At 37.4% G+C, this 18,748-nt stretch overlaps 2 protein-coding genes across 3 annotated transcripts; both read right to left on the reverse strand.

Annotated features, from left to right (window-relative positions):
* Nucleotides 1-867: 867 nt before the first annotated feature.
* Nucleotides 868-7,233, reverse strand: p2ry11 (purinergic receptor P2Y11). Of its 2 annotated transcripts, XM_051889807.1 has the most exons (3): nt 7,047-7,153; nt 5,864-5,894; nt 868-2,564 (listed from the first exon to the last, which is right to left on the reverse strand). In XM_051889807.1, the coding sequence occupies exon 3, from the start codon at nt 2,540-2,542 to the stop codon at nt 1,649-1,651; it is 894 nt and encodes a 297-aa protein (XP_051745767.1). In that variant the 5' UTR covers nt 2,543-2,564; nt 5,864-5,894; nt 7,047-7,153; the 3' UTR covers nt 868-1,648. The 2 variants fall into 2 exon arrangements, with proteins under 2 accessions (XP_051745767.1, XP_051745766.1); XM_051889806.1 differs by lacking the exon at nt 5,864-5,894 and having other exon boundaries at nt 7,047-7,233.
* ppan (peter pan homolog) lies at nt 6,827-18,607 on the reverse strand. The gene is made up of 12 exons (XM_051889801.1): nt 18,438-18,607; nt 18,068-18,238; nt 17,881-17,982; nt 13,887-13,937; nt 13,534-13,704; nt 13,299-13,375; nt 13,017-13,124; nt 12,710-12,833; nt 11,732-11,810; nt 11,507-11,636; nt 7,874-8,037; nt 6,827-7,789 (listed from the first exon to the last, which is right to left on the reverse strand). The coding sequence occupies exons 1-12, from the start codon at nt 18,450-18,452 to the stop codon at nt 7,428-7,430; spliced, it is 1,554 nt and encodes a 517-aa protein (XP_051745761.1). The 5' UTR covers nt 18,453-18,607; the 3' UTR covers nt 6,827-7,427.
* Between the last annotated feature and the right edge of the window lie 141 nt (nt 18,608-18,748).

Below are 18,748 nucleotides of genomic sequence, written 5' to 3' on the forward strand. Positions count from 1 at the left end.
AATTAACAAAGTATTTGTTAGCTAACTATTTCCATGATCGATTTTTTTTCAGCACTACGCATTTTAACAAGTATTATCTGCTGTAACTTACGGTCCAACAGCATCGTGATTCCCCTCAAACCAGACCAGAGTAAAAAGAGCGCGATTCGCCGCAGTTTAAAAAGACAAGAGGCATAATGTGATTGGCCGACAAAAACAGCCGTTAATATTTATGTTTAATAAATTGAAATATATATAATGTATATTTATTTTTATAAATGATTTTTATTCATTTTAGAGCTTTTTATGTGCTACCATATGAAATATATGTATTGTTTTTATTCCTTGATTATTACGCCGGAATGAGAGTATAGTTCCTAGCCATATCAACTTTTCATTTTCCGTCGGTCTTAGTACGACGTAACTACAGAAGAGTCAAGTTTTAAATAGGAAAAATATTGAAACTCTTTGGTCATTTTTGAGCGAGATGCTAACGGTCTAATCAGATTCAATGAACTATGCTAAGCTATGCTAAAAGTGGTACCGCCAGACCGGCTGAATGGACTCGAAAACGGTAAAACTCAACTGTTTAACTCTAGAGGAGTTGAAAAATGAGCCTATTTTCAAAAAAAGTGGAGTGTTCAATCATCATCAGTCTTACTTAAATAGTTAAATAATTTATTCAATGGTAATACTATGTAACTAGATAATGTATTATAATGCGTGTCTTGCCCGAGCAGGAGCCTTACAGAGCTTTAAATGTCTTGCCAACAGCAGAAGGGATTGTTTACTCTAAAGCTGATTTATATCAGTATGTATTGGGAAATTGGCCATAAAAAACTTAACCCTGTAAAGCCTGACATATAAACTAATAGTCAGAAAAATCTATTTATTTGAAATGGAAGAGTTTATTGAGCCTTTAGACAAACAATACAATCTAAATAAAATGGTTTGCATATGTTTTTTTGTTGAGCATCAAATAGCTTTTCATAGTATTTTTATAGTATGATACAGTGAGAATATGGAGCTCAAATACTTGAGGAGAAAAAACACTGATAAATATCAGTTGTCACTCTATATCTACTAAAAAATATCATCTTGGTAAGATATATTTAAATGCTTAGTTTCATGATAAGAGCTCTGTAGTTTTAATTGTGGAGGACAAACATATAATGCAAAGCAATTCAATGATGACTTAGAGATGAACAAATAAATGTTCCTCCAAAACCTGATGTATCATATTTGATACTCACGTTTTAACATGAGTTTATTTATTTTTTAAATGATGTATGGATAATCAAGTAAAATTATTTATGATACATATTTATGTTTATATATTATTGACAAATCAACATTTTGGATCTAAATAAATTTGATTAGCATCATATTTGCTTCATCTGATCCCCATTTGTTATGCTCACAAATTCTTCAGTTTTCTCTTAAATATCTTTAATTGGTATTTTTTGCAGCTTCAAACACATATCAAGCATTTTAATTGTCAGTTACAGTCAGAAATGTTCTTGTTTGCTTTTAAATACAAACATAACACATTTTCCTATGTGGTTTGAGGTTTTAGATGCACAAAAACAGAGCACAAGCAGAAAATCGACATCCAGGAAGCCACACGTGTGAGTTTTTGGCAAAAGATAGCCTACTGAATGCATAAAGGTTAGTCATCTGAGCCCTTTCCACAGCAAGCTGTCCGTATGCTGTCAAACACAGCCATGTACAAAAGTGGATGTAAGCACATGTTCAGGGTGGTCAGGCCTTTTGACACTTGATATGAATTATACACCCAGACGTTTTTTAAGTTCTCTTTCTTCAGAAACTCATGGTACGTCTGCAGAACGTGATAGGGCACAAATGACGTGGCATAAAGGATGCAGACCAGAGCGACCAACAGAGCTACTTTCCTCTTCTCTAGTGTGGTTATGTTTTTGTTTTTCAGAATGGTCCAAATCACACCCAAATAAGATGCAAAGGTAACTACCAAAGGAATCATACATCCTACAACCATAAGAAATACCTTGTACCTAAAATGGGAAACTTGCAGGTTTGCATCATGGCATGAGACACAAAGAGTTTGGTTATTTGTAATTTCGGTTCCAGCAAATTTGAAGACTGGCGATAAAGCGATGGTCACGATGAACCACGTCAGCACGCTTGCGATCTTTGCATGTTTAGAGCGCACGTAGCTCCGCGTGAAGAAGGGGTGAACTATGCCGAGATATCTGTTGACGCTGATGCACATGATGAAAAAGATACTGACGTAGAGGTTGCAGTTGAAGAAGAAGCGTTCGATTTTGCATGCAGCATCTCCAAAGATCCATTGCTTCTTTTTGACATGGTAAATGATGAGCAAAGGCAAGGTCAGGATGTAAAGAACGTCGCAGATGGCCAGGTTACAGGAGAACACTACTCCAGTGTGCCAGTTCTTCCTCTCTTTGGTCACCAGGAGATACAGGGCAAATAAATTCCCCAGCAGAGCCACACACATCTCAATGCTATACATGGGGGGAAGTAGTTGGTTTTGAAATGTATAAAAGCCTGAATTGTTGTTCATTGTCTCTGGTGTTCTCTGACCCCTAAAAAAATACATATAAAAAGTTAGTAGTGTCCAGTGTTGGGTAAGTTACTCTAAAAAAGTTACATCTACAACAGTGTACTGTACTAATTACTCTCACTAAAGAGTGTTTAATTACTTATTACTAATAATTACTTTCTAAATCCCATATCAACCTGGACCAGTTGAACAATGCAAGGAGGATAGACATGAAAACTACACTTTTGATTCTTTCAAATAAACAATATACAATTGCATAAATTGTTCTTGAACCAAGCAAAGTGTGTAAAGGGAGGTTACATTAAACACACACATTTTAACATAACATTTTGATGTTAAATCCACCATTGATTTATATAGAATGATTCTATAGTCTATACAGTATTTAATGCAGTTACATCAGAAGTAACTGTAATTAAATTACAGCAAAATTAAGAGTAATCCCTAACTTTTTTAAATTAAAAAATAAAGTTTATTATTGCCACTGATAGCTCCACAAACATTTTTTAACATCCATGGACCATTTACATCACACAAAAGGCTCTTATAATGGAAAAAAGGTTCTTTAGATTATTAAAATGTCATTTAGCTAAAGTAAGAAAAAAAAAAAAGACCTTCTCTGGCACTGCTGTAAAAACCCTTTTGGAACTTTTATTTTCTAAAATATACAAATATTTTTAATAGTAATAATATATCAAAATAATAATACTAGTCCGTAACTTCGTTCTAGCGGTTAATAAACAGAACTGCAAAAGAACATTAAGCAACAGATGATGATGGAACGGCAACGTCGACAAAGACTATAGACAAAGTCCCTTTAAGACAAGTCATTTCACTCGGCGGCCATCTTTCAAAAAACGCCTCTTGGGCATGCAAGTGCAGCTCCTACCTCTTTGAATGGGGAAACATCAAATTCTCTAAAGCTGTTTGCCAAGCTTTCGATTCAGTTTCATATTTGAAATCACCAATGAAATCTGACAACAACTGTCTCATACATTTTGTTTCTAAACGCTCGAATCATGACAAAAAACTATATTTTTGTGGCTGAATCAAGTTAATGCGCATGCGCAATCCTAAATGTGTGTCTCTTATGTCTCGTTTCGGAGGCGCGCGTCTGATTGTTTCTATAGGCGGGACTTATTCCGCCATATTGTGAGTTGCACTTTCTCCCATTCATAACAATACGAGTGACGCATCTTGTGTTATTCTATAGCAAAGACTATAGAATAACAAAAGATGCGTCACTCGTATTGTTTTGAATGGGAGAAAGTGATTGGCTCTTATTTAGAAGGCGGGACTTATTCCGCCATATTGGTAAAGTCATCGCGTCACTGCAGCGGCCGTTAGAAGCTCCGGTTCCTACCTTATTCTTACGCCCCATGATGCTTTGTGCGAATTATGGGTGTAACTTCCGTTAAGCGCTCTGTAAACGCTTGAAATGACATTTATTGTACTCACCCTTCAACCATCGAACGTTAAAAGGACATTTAAAAGTGTAAAAGCATCAACAAGGTACTTTCAACAGACCATAAATAACCCCAAAAGCGCGATTATTTAGCAATAACGAATGGGTATCACTGTAGAAATATCTATTATGTAACATATCTTAATCAAAAATGTTAATTTACTTCAGCATTGCGTGATACTATTTCAAAATGTTTTCCGTCATTTTGACAGATAATAAATTGTATTTACCTGTGAAAACAAACCTGGAAAGAGGCTTTGAGGAGAAAAACGAGAGATTCTTCGTGCATTCCAGTGAATTATTAATGAGATATATTGTAAATTAAATCGGCAAAACAGACTACAAACGTGCAGTATATGTTGTCCTTTTTCATATTATTACAGCGAGATGCAAAAGGGGAAAAAAAGAGAGAAAATAATCCTGAGGGAAAAAAATGCAGTGACTGGAAAGAGCTCTTGCCATAGATATTCTTGTTATAAAATGTCACGTTAAAATACCAAGCGTTACGTTATTCTCGTGATATCTGAAAATAAAACATGAAGCAATAATGACAGCTCATTTAGTCAAACTGACCGTTAATAAGCTTTATTTGTAGGGCAACCTTGTAATTTGAAATGATTCATTTCAGTCATTTTGAATGGAAGTTCCCTAAACCGGAAGTGCCACCCATAATTCAAAACACAGTAGGCTCGTCAGGAATAAGGTGGATTCGGTGTTAAGTCTGACGTAACGCGGTAGCGCTTCCGAGTCCAAACGCTCTATCTTATACCACAAGAAAACAACAAACGGTGCTAATATACACACATGATGTGGTGTAATACTACCAAAAAATTATAATCATAACCTTTATCTCCATACCAAAATCCCAGATGGCCAGACAGTGAGTCATCTTATAAATCGTTAATATATTAATGTCTGTGAGCACTGAGACTGTTGTGTAGATTGTAAATATTTAAAATGTTTAACTTTTTAAAATGTTATATGTTTAATATGAATAAATAGCGCTCATAAACGGCCGTTGAGATGGCATTCTCAAGTGAAACGAGTCGAGGCTTGGACCCAGAAATGCCGTTCCTTACGTCAACGACTTAACAAGCGGATAGAAATTAAAAACAATCAGACAAAAAAAAAAAAAAAACAATCAGACGTGCGCCTCCAAAATGAGACACAAGAGACGCACATTTAGGATTGCGCATGCGCATTAGCTTGATCCAGCCTGGAAAATACCGTTTTTGTCAAAATGTATGAGACAGTTGTTGTCAGATTTCATTGGCGATTTCAAATATGAAATTAAATCAATAGCTTGGCAAAAAGCTTTGGAGAATTTGATGTTTCCTCATTCAAAGAGATAGGAGCTGCGCTTGTAACCCCAAGAGGCGTTTCAAAGATGGCCGCCGAGTGAAATGACTTGTCTTAAAGGGACTTTGACGTCAACCGGAAGTAAACTCTCAACTAAAGATTGCAAAAATCGCTAAGCAACAACAAAGGACGGCTCAACGGATCATTTAATTGTTTTAAATAGTAAAAAATAAATTACATTTAAATAAAAGCAAGAGAATGGTTGCCTTTGGAATTAAATGACATACAATTAAAATGCCACATAACCATAAAACATAACATTTACTTATCTATCGTTGCCGTTGTATCAGCAGCTGCTGCTTAAAGTCCCTATTGTAGCCGGAGCTACTTATCTGTTTATTTCTATGACTAGACACACAGGTACTGTGCTACTCCGCAGCGGTGCGACCCGAACCAGTCTAAAATAGTCCGAACATAAACACTTATTATAGCTGTTCCGTAGTGATTCAGGATAAGACAAAAACATGGCTTGGAAAATGGATTTATGATGTACTCACTCATTATATAATTTCTGTAAACTTCTGTAAACTGTAAACACACACAATGTTAAAAGTTAGGGACAGCAGCTTTAACTTGGTTAATATTCATTTCTACATGTTTTTTCATTGTTAGTTGACACCTAATGCATTAACTAATGTTTGTTAGAGACCCTGTTTGTGATTCAACTCTTTATCTGCTTTAAGTTTTGGTTAACACTGTACAACACGGTTTTGATTCTTTAACATCGGTTAACTTCCTTAGTTAACGTGAAGTTCATTGTTCATTTCTACAGCATTTATTAATATTAGTAAATGCTGAGACTAACATTTTTAAGATCAAAAGTTGTATCTGTTAACATTAATGCACTGTGAACTAACACGAACATGAAGATTTGTATTAACTAACATTAATAAATGCAGTGAAAACATTGTTCATTGTTAGTTCATGTCAAAGCTTTAGCTAATGTTAACAAATGGACCTTATTGTCAAGCGATAGTTTTTGTAACATGCATTTTTAAAAGTTTTTTTTTTTTTTTTTTTACATAACACTTTACAATATGAAATTTAAAATGATTAAAAAAGAAAAGAAAAGAAAATTACTACCTACTCCAGTCTTATAGTCACGTACTAAAGACACACATTTTATGGAAAACAATACATCACACCTTCACTGCGGTTAGCAAACCGTGCACTGTAAAACACCTTTTCAGCACTGCAGGTTTACACCCAAATGTGGTTTATGACTATGAAGTGGAAAATGCTTCAGTCAAGTGCACTGCTTCAGTTTTTAGGCTAATGCTACAATGTTTAGTTTAATATACAAGTTAATGAGTTTCATAATTTGCAGCGATTTCAATAATATTTCATCATATTTGGAAACATAAGGGCTATGAACTCACAATGGGTTTACTGAAAAAACCAACAAATAAGATCCAAGCACAAATACCTTAATATATTCAAACCAATAAATCCACATCAAGTACAGTTGTATATCAGTTACCATTTATTCACCTGACAGATGTAATAATGTCTTAACACCATGACATACTTGTACCAAGCACATATACACGAGGACCACAACAGAAACAATCATTGGTTTTAAATGATCCTCTGCAGTTTTTTGGATTGTATGGAATGGTGTACAAACTTTTAATCTTGTACAAAAAAAAATAAAAAATTAAATAAGTTGATAAAACTTACCAAATATCTCTGCTTTTCTAAATACTCCGACAGTCTCCCTTGAAACCGTGTCAAACTTCCTGTCTCATGCAAGGGGTGCACTTATTTATAGAGTGCAATGTGTGAAATCACTCAGGCAAGTACAGACAAGGAAACTCATGCTTGAGTGACATTTCAAAGAATATGAAGAATACCAAGAAGAGCTGCTTGGCGGTTTGAAAATTTATTGTTAACTGAATACAACGCTATAAACATTTACACAAGGCACAAGTCTGACATTACGCAGGATTATTGCTGATGTTTGCATGGAAATCATACATCAGTCATGACGCATCAGTGAAGCAACAGTCCCACCTTGTGGTTCAGCGCTTTTAGATGTGTCCATCCTTATTTTCAATTCCTTCAGCTTTTTCCTTTTTTGTGTCTGAAGTCCTTTTTTCCGCCAGCGCCTTTCTGGCGTTTCATAACAGCACGTCCTTTAAACGGTCTCTGTCCGCCGAACTTCTTGCTCGTTTCTCCTTTTTTCTGTCCTCCAAATCTATTGTCTTTCCCCCCTTTTTTGCCAAACTTCTTGCCTCCTTCACTCTTCCTAAATCTGTTTTTCCCCTCTACCGCTTTTCTATCCCCAAAGCGCTGCCCGCCAGCCTTCTTTCCCCTGTCAGGCGACTTAAAGGGAGGGCCCTTCCCCGGTGACAGCTTCCTCTTTTTGAAGGGTTTCTGTGACTTTCCGGGGCTGCGTTTCCTTTTTGCACCAGGAAACATGTCTGAGATGGAGTTAAAGAACAAAATTACCACCACTGCAAATTATAACAGTACAACTTTGGAAATAATTGGGTATGAAACGATACCTTCGTCTGGTTCCTCTCCTACAGCCTGTCTGTAATAATCCGCTTCGTCCTCGGAGTCCTCGGCTGGAGGCTTGTCCTCCTGGTTCCCAGGATCCTCCACTTCATCATCTGACACCTGCCCTTCCTGCTGCCGCTTTCTCTTGATGCCCTCTAAGCTTTTTTTCCTTTAAGAAATTAAATATTTTTAGGACCAAATACTCAAAAAAGATGCTTTGAGTGCGTGGCTATAGGTGATCTCGGTGGTTGATAGGGTATTCAATTTTTTTGTGTTTTTTTTTTTTGCTAAATTGTTGCTTACTGGCCCATCTCAAAAGAATCAAAAGTTTTAATATTTACTTAAAGTGCAACTTTCATGCTATTTTTTATTTTACCTTTCTTTTAGTATGTAATATAGATATTCGCACGTGTAAAAGACCAACAAAGTTAAAAAGTCTACAACAAATGCAATATCTTTCCAACAGAAAACACTTGCCTAAAACACCTCGTTTGTAGTCCTGCCATTATTTCTGTGACGTAGCAATGTCACCATGATTCTAGATTTGTAAATGCCCATCTACTGGCTGAATTGGCTCATCCACAAAGAACCGATGGGTAAGTAATATCCCTATGCTGAGGGGACACTATTTTTCGCTGAAAGGGCTGGATTTCCAATACCAACGCCATATTTACCATAGATATAATACTATTTACAGCTGTTCAACCCAATTACGGTAAGGGCCGTTACGTTTCCGAAACATGCACAAAGTGGTTGACCAATCATAACAGACTGTGCCAGCCGACCAATCAGAGGCCCTGTTTACACCTTGTATTAAAGGAACACTCCACTTTTTTTGAAAATAGGCTCATTTTCCAACTCCCCTAGAGTTAAACAGTTGAGTTTTACTGTTTTCAAATCCATTCAGCCGGTTTGGCGGTACCACTTTTAGCATAGCTTAGCATAGCTCATTGAATCTGATTAGACCGTTAGCATCTCACTCAAAAATGACCAAAGAGTTTCGATATTTTTCCTATTTAAAACTTGACTTTTCTGCTGGGTGCAGCAGGCGCAATGATATTACCCATGGTACGGCAGCAAAGTTCCTTGATTATTACGCCGAAATAAGAGTATAGTTCCTAGTCATATCGGCCTAGAAAATCGCAACTTTTCATTTTCCGTCGGTCTTAGTACGACGTAACTACAGAAGAGTCAAGTTTTAAATAGGAAAAATATTGAAACTCTTTGGTCATTTTTGAGTGAGATGCTAACGGTCTAATCAGATTCAATGAACTATGCTAAGCTATGCTAAAATTGGTACCGCCAGACCCGGAGATCGGCTGAATGGATTTGAAAACGGTAAAACTCAACTGTTTAACTCTAGGGGAGTTGGAAAATGAGCCTATTTTCAAAAAAAGTGGAGTGTTCCTTTAAGATGAGTTTTGGTCAATCGGATTTCAAGTAGACAAGGGAGACGTATTCCCGTTTACGCCTGGTCTTTTTTGTCCACTTTCAACCACTTCCGTCCTGATTTCTATAGGTTGGTCAATGTATGGGCTTTTTCAGATCTTTCAATTCAATTGACAAAATAATCTCATGCAATTAACATATGAACGTGACCGGAGACGACGGAAAAATATACAGAGACTGAGCAGCAGCTTTTATTTCTGCTCTGACAGCTGCAAGACCACGGTGAATGCTGTGAGTGTGTTAGAAATCAGGAATGGTGAAAGAACATTGTGCTTGCTACATTTTTCATCTTCAAACCAAACTTGGATCTTCAGCTGGCTAGCGCGTTTCCCATAATGTTTATGCATCAAGTCAGTAACGTATTCGAACACATGAGCGTTTACACAATGAAAAGAATCCGGTCGAATGCTTTTTCAACTACTTCTGGAAGTGGTCGAAAGTGGACAAGCTCAAAAAAAACTTTAGACCCGTTTACACCTGTATTTAGAGTTGTCCACTTGTGATCCAAACAACCAAAATGCATCCAGATTTAAACGAGGCCAGAGAAGGCAGCTTTTCGGAAAGGATGCTTTAAAGCAGTAGTTCCCAACCACATTCCTGGAGGCCCCCTCAACACTGCACATTTTGCATGTCTCTTTTTTCTGACACTTTGAGTCACTACTAATGAGCTGAAAACCTTAATCAGGTGAGTTTGATTGAGGAGCAAAATGTGCAGTGCTGGTAGGCCTCCAAGGATGTGGTTGGGAACCACTGCTTTCAGGAAACAGGAACTTAAATGGAGCATTTCAGGCAGAGTTTAAGTTTTTTTTAATTTTTTTTTTTTACTTCAAAGCATGTAAATCAAAAAAATAAAATTATGAACTTGTAAATGAGCATAACATGAGCACTTTAAGGAAACCATAATAATAGCTGACCAGCTATTGACCAGAGCAGCAGATGGATGGTCTACTCTAGTGTTGTCATGGTACCAAAATTCCAGTAGTCGGTACCAATACCATTAAAATTTTATGGTTCTCGGTACAAATTTCTGTACCACAGCAAAATCTGTTGGAACTATTTTACTATTTTAAGTAGCCTATTTTAAAAACATATGACAGTAATCATACATATATATATATATATATTTGAAACACGTGTGTATGTTTGTGTGTGTATATATACCTCAATGAAATAAATTATGAAATATATATAAAAAAAATAAAATAAAAAAAAATGCTCAAACATCCATTTTGTAACAGACATGCACTTATTTTAGCTATTCTGTCAGTGAAACGACACTACAGCCTGTAAAACTATTAAATAGATATCAGTAAATAATGGTAACCTAAATAATTTAAGAAAATATTTAAGAAAGATAAATATTATTAAAAAAAACATTCGTTTATTTCCACACAAAGATGCGTCATATCCTACCGCTCTGCTCTTTGAGAGGGATGAGGGACACGAGCAGGAAAGAGACCATTTCGCTTTAATAATATCTTCATGTTATCTCCTGATGTTACAAGCAACTGACACTTGTTGTAAAAGGTCTGAAGAGCGAGTTTTATCTTCACACATTCAGGCTATATTTGATTTAGCGCTGCCAAAGAAAGCGAAACTAAAAATCACCAGAGTGTGTGAAACACGCTATACAAATAAACTTGACGCGCCTTATCAAGTATAATAACAAGCAAAAACTGTGTTAAATAGAAATTGACGTGCAAGAAAAAAGGTTTCTGTCCTACGGTGTTTTTTCTACTTTACCACAGTAAAGAATGCGAATATAATAGGCCTAAAAGCGAACGAAAGGAAGAAACGTTTATAATCCCCTGCGTGAGTGAAGATTTGGGAAAAGAAACAGATTCCATGTTCAGTGGAATAACTAATGGAATATTGTTAAATTCTCTGCTAATCGGGTGACCAGATCGTGATTCGCAAAACAGAATACAAATCTGACAAAGCTTAAATGTATGACGTACCTCTCTCATTCGGCACGAACCAAAATGTTTCCATGGCTGCGATATCACATTTAATTGCTAACCATTTCTTCTGTAGGCTAAACAAAGCTTTGTGCTTCACTCGTGTCATATTCATGTAAATACTGGCACAGTCCTATCAGTGGGTACCGAATATACCCGGATACTCAGTATTACAGAAATGCTGGTATCGTCACATTTTCAAAAGTTCAGTACCGACACTAGTCTACTCACTTGTTCTGATCACGTTTTTCTTTTTTTAGAGCAACATTCTCTTCTTGTTTTCTCTTCCGCGCTTCTTTCTCTTTCAGACGGGCTTCCTTCCTCTTCAGCATCTCCTGAAGCTCTTCCTCTGTTTTTGAGACTGCAGACAGAGCACATTTTGGATTAGGTCAGGGATATGTTCAGTAATGACTAGGTTTTGTTTCTAAATGGTCTCTTACAAAAAGCTATACTTACCCATGGAATGATGAAGCACATTTCCTTCTCCCATGCCTTCTAATATCTTCACCAGCTGCAGAGTCATTCTGGGGCCAATCTGTAGCAGACACCCATCATTTTTCAGTCATCAAACTATTCCAAACCCCATTGAGCAGCCAAATCACGCAGCGTTTAAAGGATTAGTTCACTTCATATTTATAATGTCCTGTAATTTATTCACCCCCATGTCATCCAAGTTGTTCATGTCTTTCTGTCTTCAGTTGAAAAGAAATTAAAGTTTTTGAGAAAAACATTCCATTTTCTCCATATAGTGGACTTCAGTGGGGTTCAGTGGGTTGAAGGTCCAAATGACAGTTTCAGTGCAGCTTCAAAGGCCTCTACATGATCCCAGACGAGGAATAAGGGTCTTGTCAAGCAAAGCAATCTGTCATTTTCTAAAAAAAAATAAAATAAAAATGCATATACTTTTTAAACCACAAATGCTTGTCTTGCACTAGCTCTGTAATGTGCCACACATTACATTGGAAACGTCACGCGTAACAAAAAATGGCCTTTACAAAAAAAAAAAAAAAAAGATAAAAGATAAAACAATGACAATTTTGAAGTTTTTCACCCTACTGCATTACTTCTGCCTTCCGTGACCTTTCCAACATGATTACGTAATGCGTTGCACATCACAGAGCTAGTGCAAGATGAGCATTTGTGGTTAAAAAGTATATACATTTTTTTTTAAAGTCATTTTAAGAAAATGACTGATCGTTTCACTAGACAAGACCCTTATTCCTCGGCTGGGATCGTGTAGAGCCCTTTGAAGCTGCACTGAAACTGCACTATATGGAGAAAAATCCTGGAATGTTTTCCTCAAAAACCTTAATTTCTTTTTGACTGAAGACAGACAAACATCCTGGATGACACGGGGGTGAGTAAATTATCAGGAAATTTTCATTCAGAAGTGAACTAATCCTTTAAGGTATCACAAGTCAAGAGTTTCCTCACCTCAGTTAACCGAACTGCGCTCTGCTGGGAGGCCATGTTCCCACGACCCGAATACACCTGAGGAAGCTCCGTGATGTTGTGATCCCCGTCTTGCTCTGCCTCGCTCTCAGAAAGGTTGACGCCTCTGAAAAGAGTGCAATGAACATAGAAAGTGTGAATTGTAAAACCACTTAAATTACAAATATAAGTATGAAACTGGTGCATCAGAGCGTTTACTTTGAAACATCACTGTTCCATCAATTATAAAACATTTCATCATATGCATTAAATTAAACAAATAATAATATCCAGCTCATGGAAGACTAACTTCATGAGGAGCTCACTGATGTCCTCCAGCTTGCTCATGTTGGGGAACTTCTCCTGCATGAGCTTCTTCACCCCTCGACTCATGCCCACGGGCACCACCTTCAAGCTACTGCAGAAGGACATGGAAAGGGTTAGGAGACATCGTAACAAACCTCAGAAGAGAGCATTCGTTTTAGGGTGCATCAGTGCGTTTACTTTGAAAACAATCACAGGAAAGTCATGTTTAAAACTTTCATCATGTGCACATTTACTCTGTTACAATAAACAAATCCAGGCTACTTACTAATGACGAAACTCCACCTCCTGAGACACCGGATCATAATTTAACAGCACACATCTCTTTATGCTGTTGAGGTTGAGCTGAAAGATAAGAGTTTAACGATCAAAACAAGCCTACATATGTCACCACCAAGAGGACAAGAACATATCAGCTGGTTTTACAAACTTCACAGATGTCAGAAGACTATACTTGCATCATACATGGAGAAAAGTTTTACAGCTGTGAGTGAGCGAGTTACCTTGTGTACGTTGAGTGAGGGGAACATGTTCTGGAACATGGTGGCCATCAGCTTGATATGCATGCCCTCTATGCCAAAATTATTCAGCACTAGCAACGGATGATGGGTAAACTGCTGATCATGCATCCTGTGCCTCTTTAAAGATGAAACTACATCTTTGATGAGTGTGTACTGGAACAGAGAGACGATTTACTTTTAGAACGAATAAATTAAGAAGAGTGCGTTCAAACTGAGACTAGACACATCAGTGCGTTTACTTTGAAAAGACATCACTCAACAGTCAAAATATTAAAATGTCATCATTTGTGCCCTTGAATATGAGAAATCAAACCAAAGATAGTGTATTTACATACCTTTTCAACACGGAAATATAACGTTGGACCTTTGGGAAGCCGTGCAAGCCTCTGTGGAGAAAGACAGTCATTTCAGTTAACATTGATGGATCTCAAAAAGACTGAGATGATGATCCATCCATGAACTTTAAAATGGCAAAAAGACATTTACCTTAAAGCTAAATGTAGGAAGCCTTTCTCATACTACCAAGTCAATGAGCCATTTCTATCTCATACACCGTGGGTCCCCCCTCCATGTCAAGTTGTCATTTTGCGCCGACATGTTTCTACAGTAACCCTAAAAGGACAAACTCCTCTACAAAGCGCGTTTTGTCTCTATGTTTGTTTGTGTTTTTAGAGGCAGCTTGCTTCGTCACTACGTTGAATACGCACAAAGTAGTAGTAGTAGTAGTCGTCTGTTTTTTTTAGAAGCAGAGACCGTTCTTTGTTCGAAGTAAGAAGAAACCACACTGCTTGCCTGGCTACCTGCTGTCTCAGACAACGACATCTTTGTATTGTGTCGGCCACAATAGCTTTTCTAAAAGTGCTTCGGAAGGGAGGGGTGAGCACGGTGCTGAGCCGTTGGTTGCAATTCGCAACCTCACCAATAGAGAATGAGGAGTTACGTCACGATGTTTTCACTCTGCGTTGCATTTCGGGAAGGCGCCGCCATATTAGCAGGATACGCTATCCGTTGCTATGGTAACTTCTTCAGCGAGACCGAGATAAAGAGCAACAGAGAGAGAGCAGATTAATTTAATAAATTTTGCGATACAGCGCATGGGAATACATGGAGAAGGAGAAAGTGAAAGGAAAGGGGCTCTATCGGGAGAGACTAAATAACACCGCCAAAGCAGCGCCATTTATAGAAAATGATTGACTTTAAAAGCATCGACCCGTGCGACCTGCGAAAGACCCAGAAGCACCAACACCTGTCACATACCCTGACATCGTCAATTACCTGGTTTATATGGTATCAGTGCCTACACGATGCAGGAGTTCAGACCCTTTAAATCATTAGAAGCATATGAACAACTCTGCTGCGGCTGAATTACGAACCCACAAACCTGTAAACTGCGAGAGCTCAGTCATACTTGCTAAGGAAGGTTGCACTCCACTTTTATTACAGTTCTGATGCTTATTATTGTAAAAATAATATTTTCGCCTGCTGAGTCATAGACTGGTTAGTGATGTCAAGCAGTTCTCTCTAAATAATGCTGCTGGCTAATAACTTAATTTGCTTTTAATTGCTTAAAGGGTCTGAACTCTTGCATTGTGTAGGCACTGATACCATAAACCAGTTAATTGACGATGTTAGGACAGAGCCGGCGCCAGGACACACAAACTGGGGGTGCCTTAATTTACTAAAACAGTTTATTAACGAACCAAAACACAATAAAGCATACTACGGACAGAAAACCAGATGAGCCCAGAATATGAACGCAGCACATTTAATTACACGTGTTTTCCTCCCATCAAGAAAAAGACAGTGCCATTAAAAGACCAAACTTAGTAAACACTAGTGTTGTCACGGTACCAAAATTGCAGTAGTCGGTACCAATACCATAAAAATTTTACAGTTCTCGGTACCAATTTCGGTACCGCAGCAAAATCTGTTGGAACTATTTTACTATTGTATATAGCCTATTTTAAAAAACATTAAATATGGTAATCATACATATAAATATTTGGAGCATGTGTGTATGTTAGTGTGTGTATATATACATACTCACTTAAATAAATTTTGAAATATAAAAAAAATTAATAAATGCTCAAACATCCATTTTGTAACAGATGCGCGTGTTTATTTTAGCTATTCCTTCAATGAAACGACACACTACAGCCTGTAAAACTATGAAATAAATATCGGTAAATAATGGTAACCTAAATAATAATAAAGTTAAATATTATTTAAAAATATATTCGTTTTTTATTTCTACACAAAGATGCGTCATATAGCCTACTGCTCTGCTTTGAGAGGGATGTTTGACACAAGCAGGAAAGAGACCATTTCGCTTTAATAATATCTTCATGTTATCTCCTGATGTTACAAGGAACTGACACTTGTTGTAAAAGGTCTGAAGAGCGAAGAACTACAGAAATGCTGGTATCGTCACATTTTCAAAATTTCAGTTCCGACTTGGTACCGAAGTACCGGTACTTTTGACAACACTAGTAAACACTATAATAAAGCATAATATACAGAAAAATTGGTTTGTGCCGAATTTGATCTTTTAATATCACTTAGTAGGCTACATTAAGCAACGTTTCTCAACAGTTTTCTATGTGAGGAAAACACTCGTGAATTTAAACACACTGCGTTCACATTATGGGCTCAACTGCTTTACTTTATTAGTATGATGTTAACTGAGTTTGGTCTGTTAATATCACTGTCTTTCTTAGTACATTAAGCCATATTAAGCATTTTCTTATAACAGATTTCTATGGGAGGAAAAGGCTTAACGTGTTATTAAACGCATTGAGATCATTCAGGACTCATCTGATTTTTTTTTTTTTTTTGTAGGTCTACATGCTTTATTAGTATGATGTATAGAGAGTTTGGTCTGTTAATATCACTGTCTTAGTACATTAAGCCACGTTACGCGTTTTAGAATGTCCCTTGGCGACGCTTGGCGTGTTATTTAGTCTCTCCCGACAGAGCCCTTTTCCTTTCACTTCCTCATTATCCATTTCTTTCCAAGAAACTGCAGCATATCGCAAAATTGCAAACAAATATCACGCTATTTCTCTCGGTCTGACGGTCTCACTGTCAAAGTAACCATGGCAACGGATAGCGTATCCTTCTAATATGGCGACGCCTTCCCGAAATGCAACGCGAGTGAAAACGCTGTGACGCAACCTTCTTATTCTTTATAGATGCCGCTAAAATTTACATGCTGCACCTTTAAGTTGTAAATACGGATATTTTTCTTACAAAATTACATCGCTTCACTTCAGAAGGCCTTTATTAATCCCCTGGAGCCGTATGGATTACTTTTATGATGGATGAATGTGTTTTTTCTGGGCTTCAAAATCTCCAGTACCATTCATTCCCATTATAAAAGCTTGGAAGAGCCAGGATATTATTTAATATAACTCCGAATGTGTTTGGCTAAAAGAAGAAAGTCATATACACCTAGGATGGCTTGAGGGATCAATCATGGGATCATTTTCAATTTTGGGTGAACTAACCCTTTAATGCAAGCTTGCAGTCAGTTGTAAGATAGGGGCGAAGTTTAAAGGGTTAGTTCACCCAAAAATGAAATACTGTCATTAATTACTCACCCTCATGTCGTTCCGGAACCGTAAGACTTTTGTTCATCTTCAGGACACAAATTAAGATATTTTTGATCAAATCCGATGGCTCGTGAACCATTGAAATTTCGAAAAGTTTCAAAACACTTGTGACATAACGAAGCCTCGTTTTTACTGAAATCATGTGACTTTGGCAGTTTGATACACGCTCCGGACCACTGATTTAAAACAAAAGATTCGTAAACCTTCCTGAAACAGTGTTTTGAAATCACCCATCACTAGATATTGTTGAATAAAGTTATTTTGCGCACAAAAAGTATTCTCGTCGCTTCATAACATTAAGGTTGAACCACTGTAGTCACATGAACTGTTTTAAATATGTCTTTAGTAGCTTTCTGGGCATTGAAAGTGTTTATCTTACTGTCAATGTAGGCCTCACTGAGACATCAGATTTCAACAAAAATATCGTAATTTGTGTTCTGAAGATGAACGAAGGTCTCACGGGTGTGGAACGACATGAGGGTGAGTAATTAATGACTGAATTGTCATTTTTGGGTGAACTAACCCTTTAAGCAGACCAAATGATTGGAGAAGACTTGCAAACATCATCAGAGAGAAGTCTGTCATTTCACTGGAAGATTGAGTTGACATTTGGAACAAAAATGAAAAATATAGACATGAATTGTTCACAACAAGATTATTAAAAGCATTTAGAAAACATGTCGGGTGAATTTTGGCGTCCTAATGCAAATATACTCACCATGTTTACACCATTTTCTGTTTTGGTAAATATTGAGAAGTGTGTGACTCCTAACGGTCCGGCCACAGCAACGAAATCTTTCAAGACGTTTTTCTTCCGCACCTGCAACACATGTCAACGGTTTCAGTGTGTATTCACGGGACTTTAAATGAGCGCAGAGTTGAGCAGCAGTAATCGTGAGGTGCACCTTTAAAGATCTGGCAGTGTAAGGCTCCATGACTCGTCTCATGTCCAGCACCAGCTGACCCACATTCTTGCCGATCTGTCCACGGTGAAACACGAAGGTGTGCGGCACAGTGGAGTAAGATTCTTCCGCCTGACGGCTGGCAGCCTCACGGGCTTTCTTCTGGTTCTTAGTCTGATGAAAACAGAAATGTAACAAATAAGTATTCCCTTTATTTTACATCGGCACTTAAATGATGATCTTACAGAAAACACGGTCACGCTAATCACATTTACGCAAACGAAATTTACAGGCATTGCACAGATTAAAGACAGGCGGACTAGCTGTCTCGTAATAGTCTACCGTTACCTCAGGAAGTAAGTTAAACACATACCTTTGTTTTACCCATTCTTTTTCTAAAACAGTACAACTTTTTCAAGCCGAGAATGGAAACCTAAACCTGACTTTAACGCGAAAATCTTAGCTAAAATATCTCACATGTCTTCTTAACTAGCGACCATCTTGAAAGTCCCGGAACTCTGCTGCTAACCATGTGGCGTGGTTGCGCATGCGCAGAAGCAGCGTACTGCACGCTGTGCGCACGATGGCTGTTTGATTTTACACGCGCCGTCTCTTGGATGGGATGAATTACTACATATTCCTGCATTGGTGGGTCCAAACCTGTACGAGTTTCTTCTGTTGAAC

Source organism: Ctenopharyngodon idella, chromosome 3 (genome assembly GCF_019924925.1).
Source record: "Ctenopharyngodon idella isolate HZGC_01 chromosome 3, HZGC01, whole genome shotgun sequence".
NCBI classification, from domain to species: domain Eukaryota; kingdom Metazoa; phylum Chordata; class Actinopteri; order Cypriniformes; family Xenocyprididae; genus Ctenopharyngodon; species Ctenopharyngodon idella.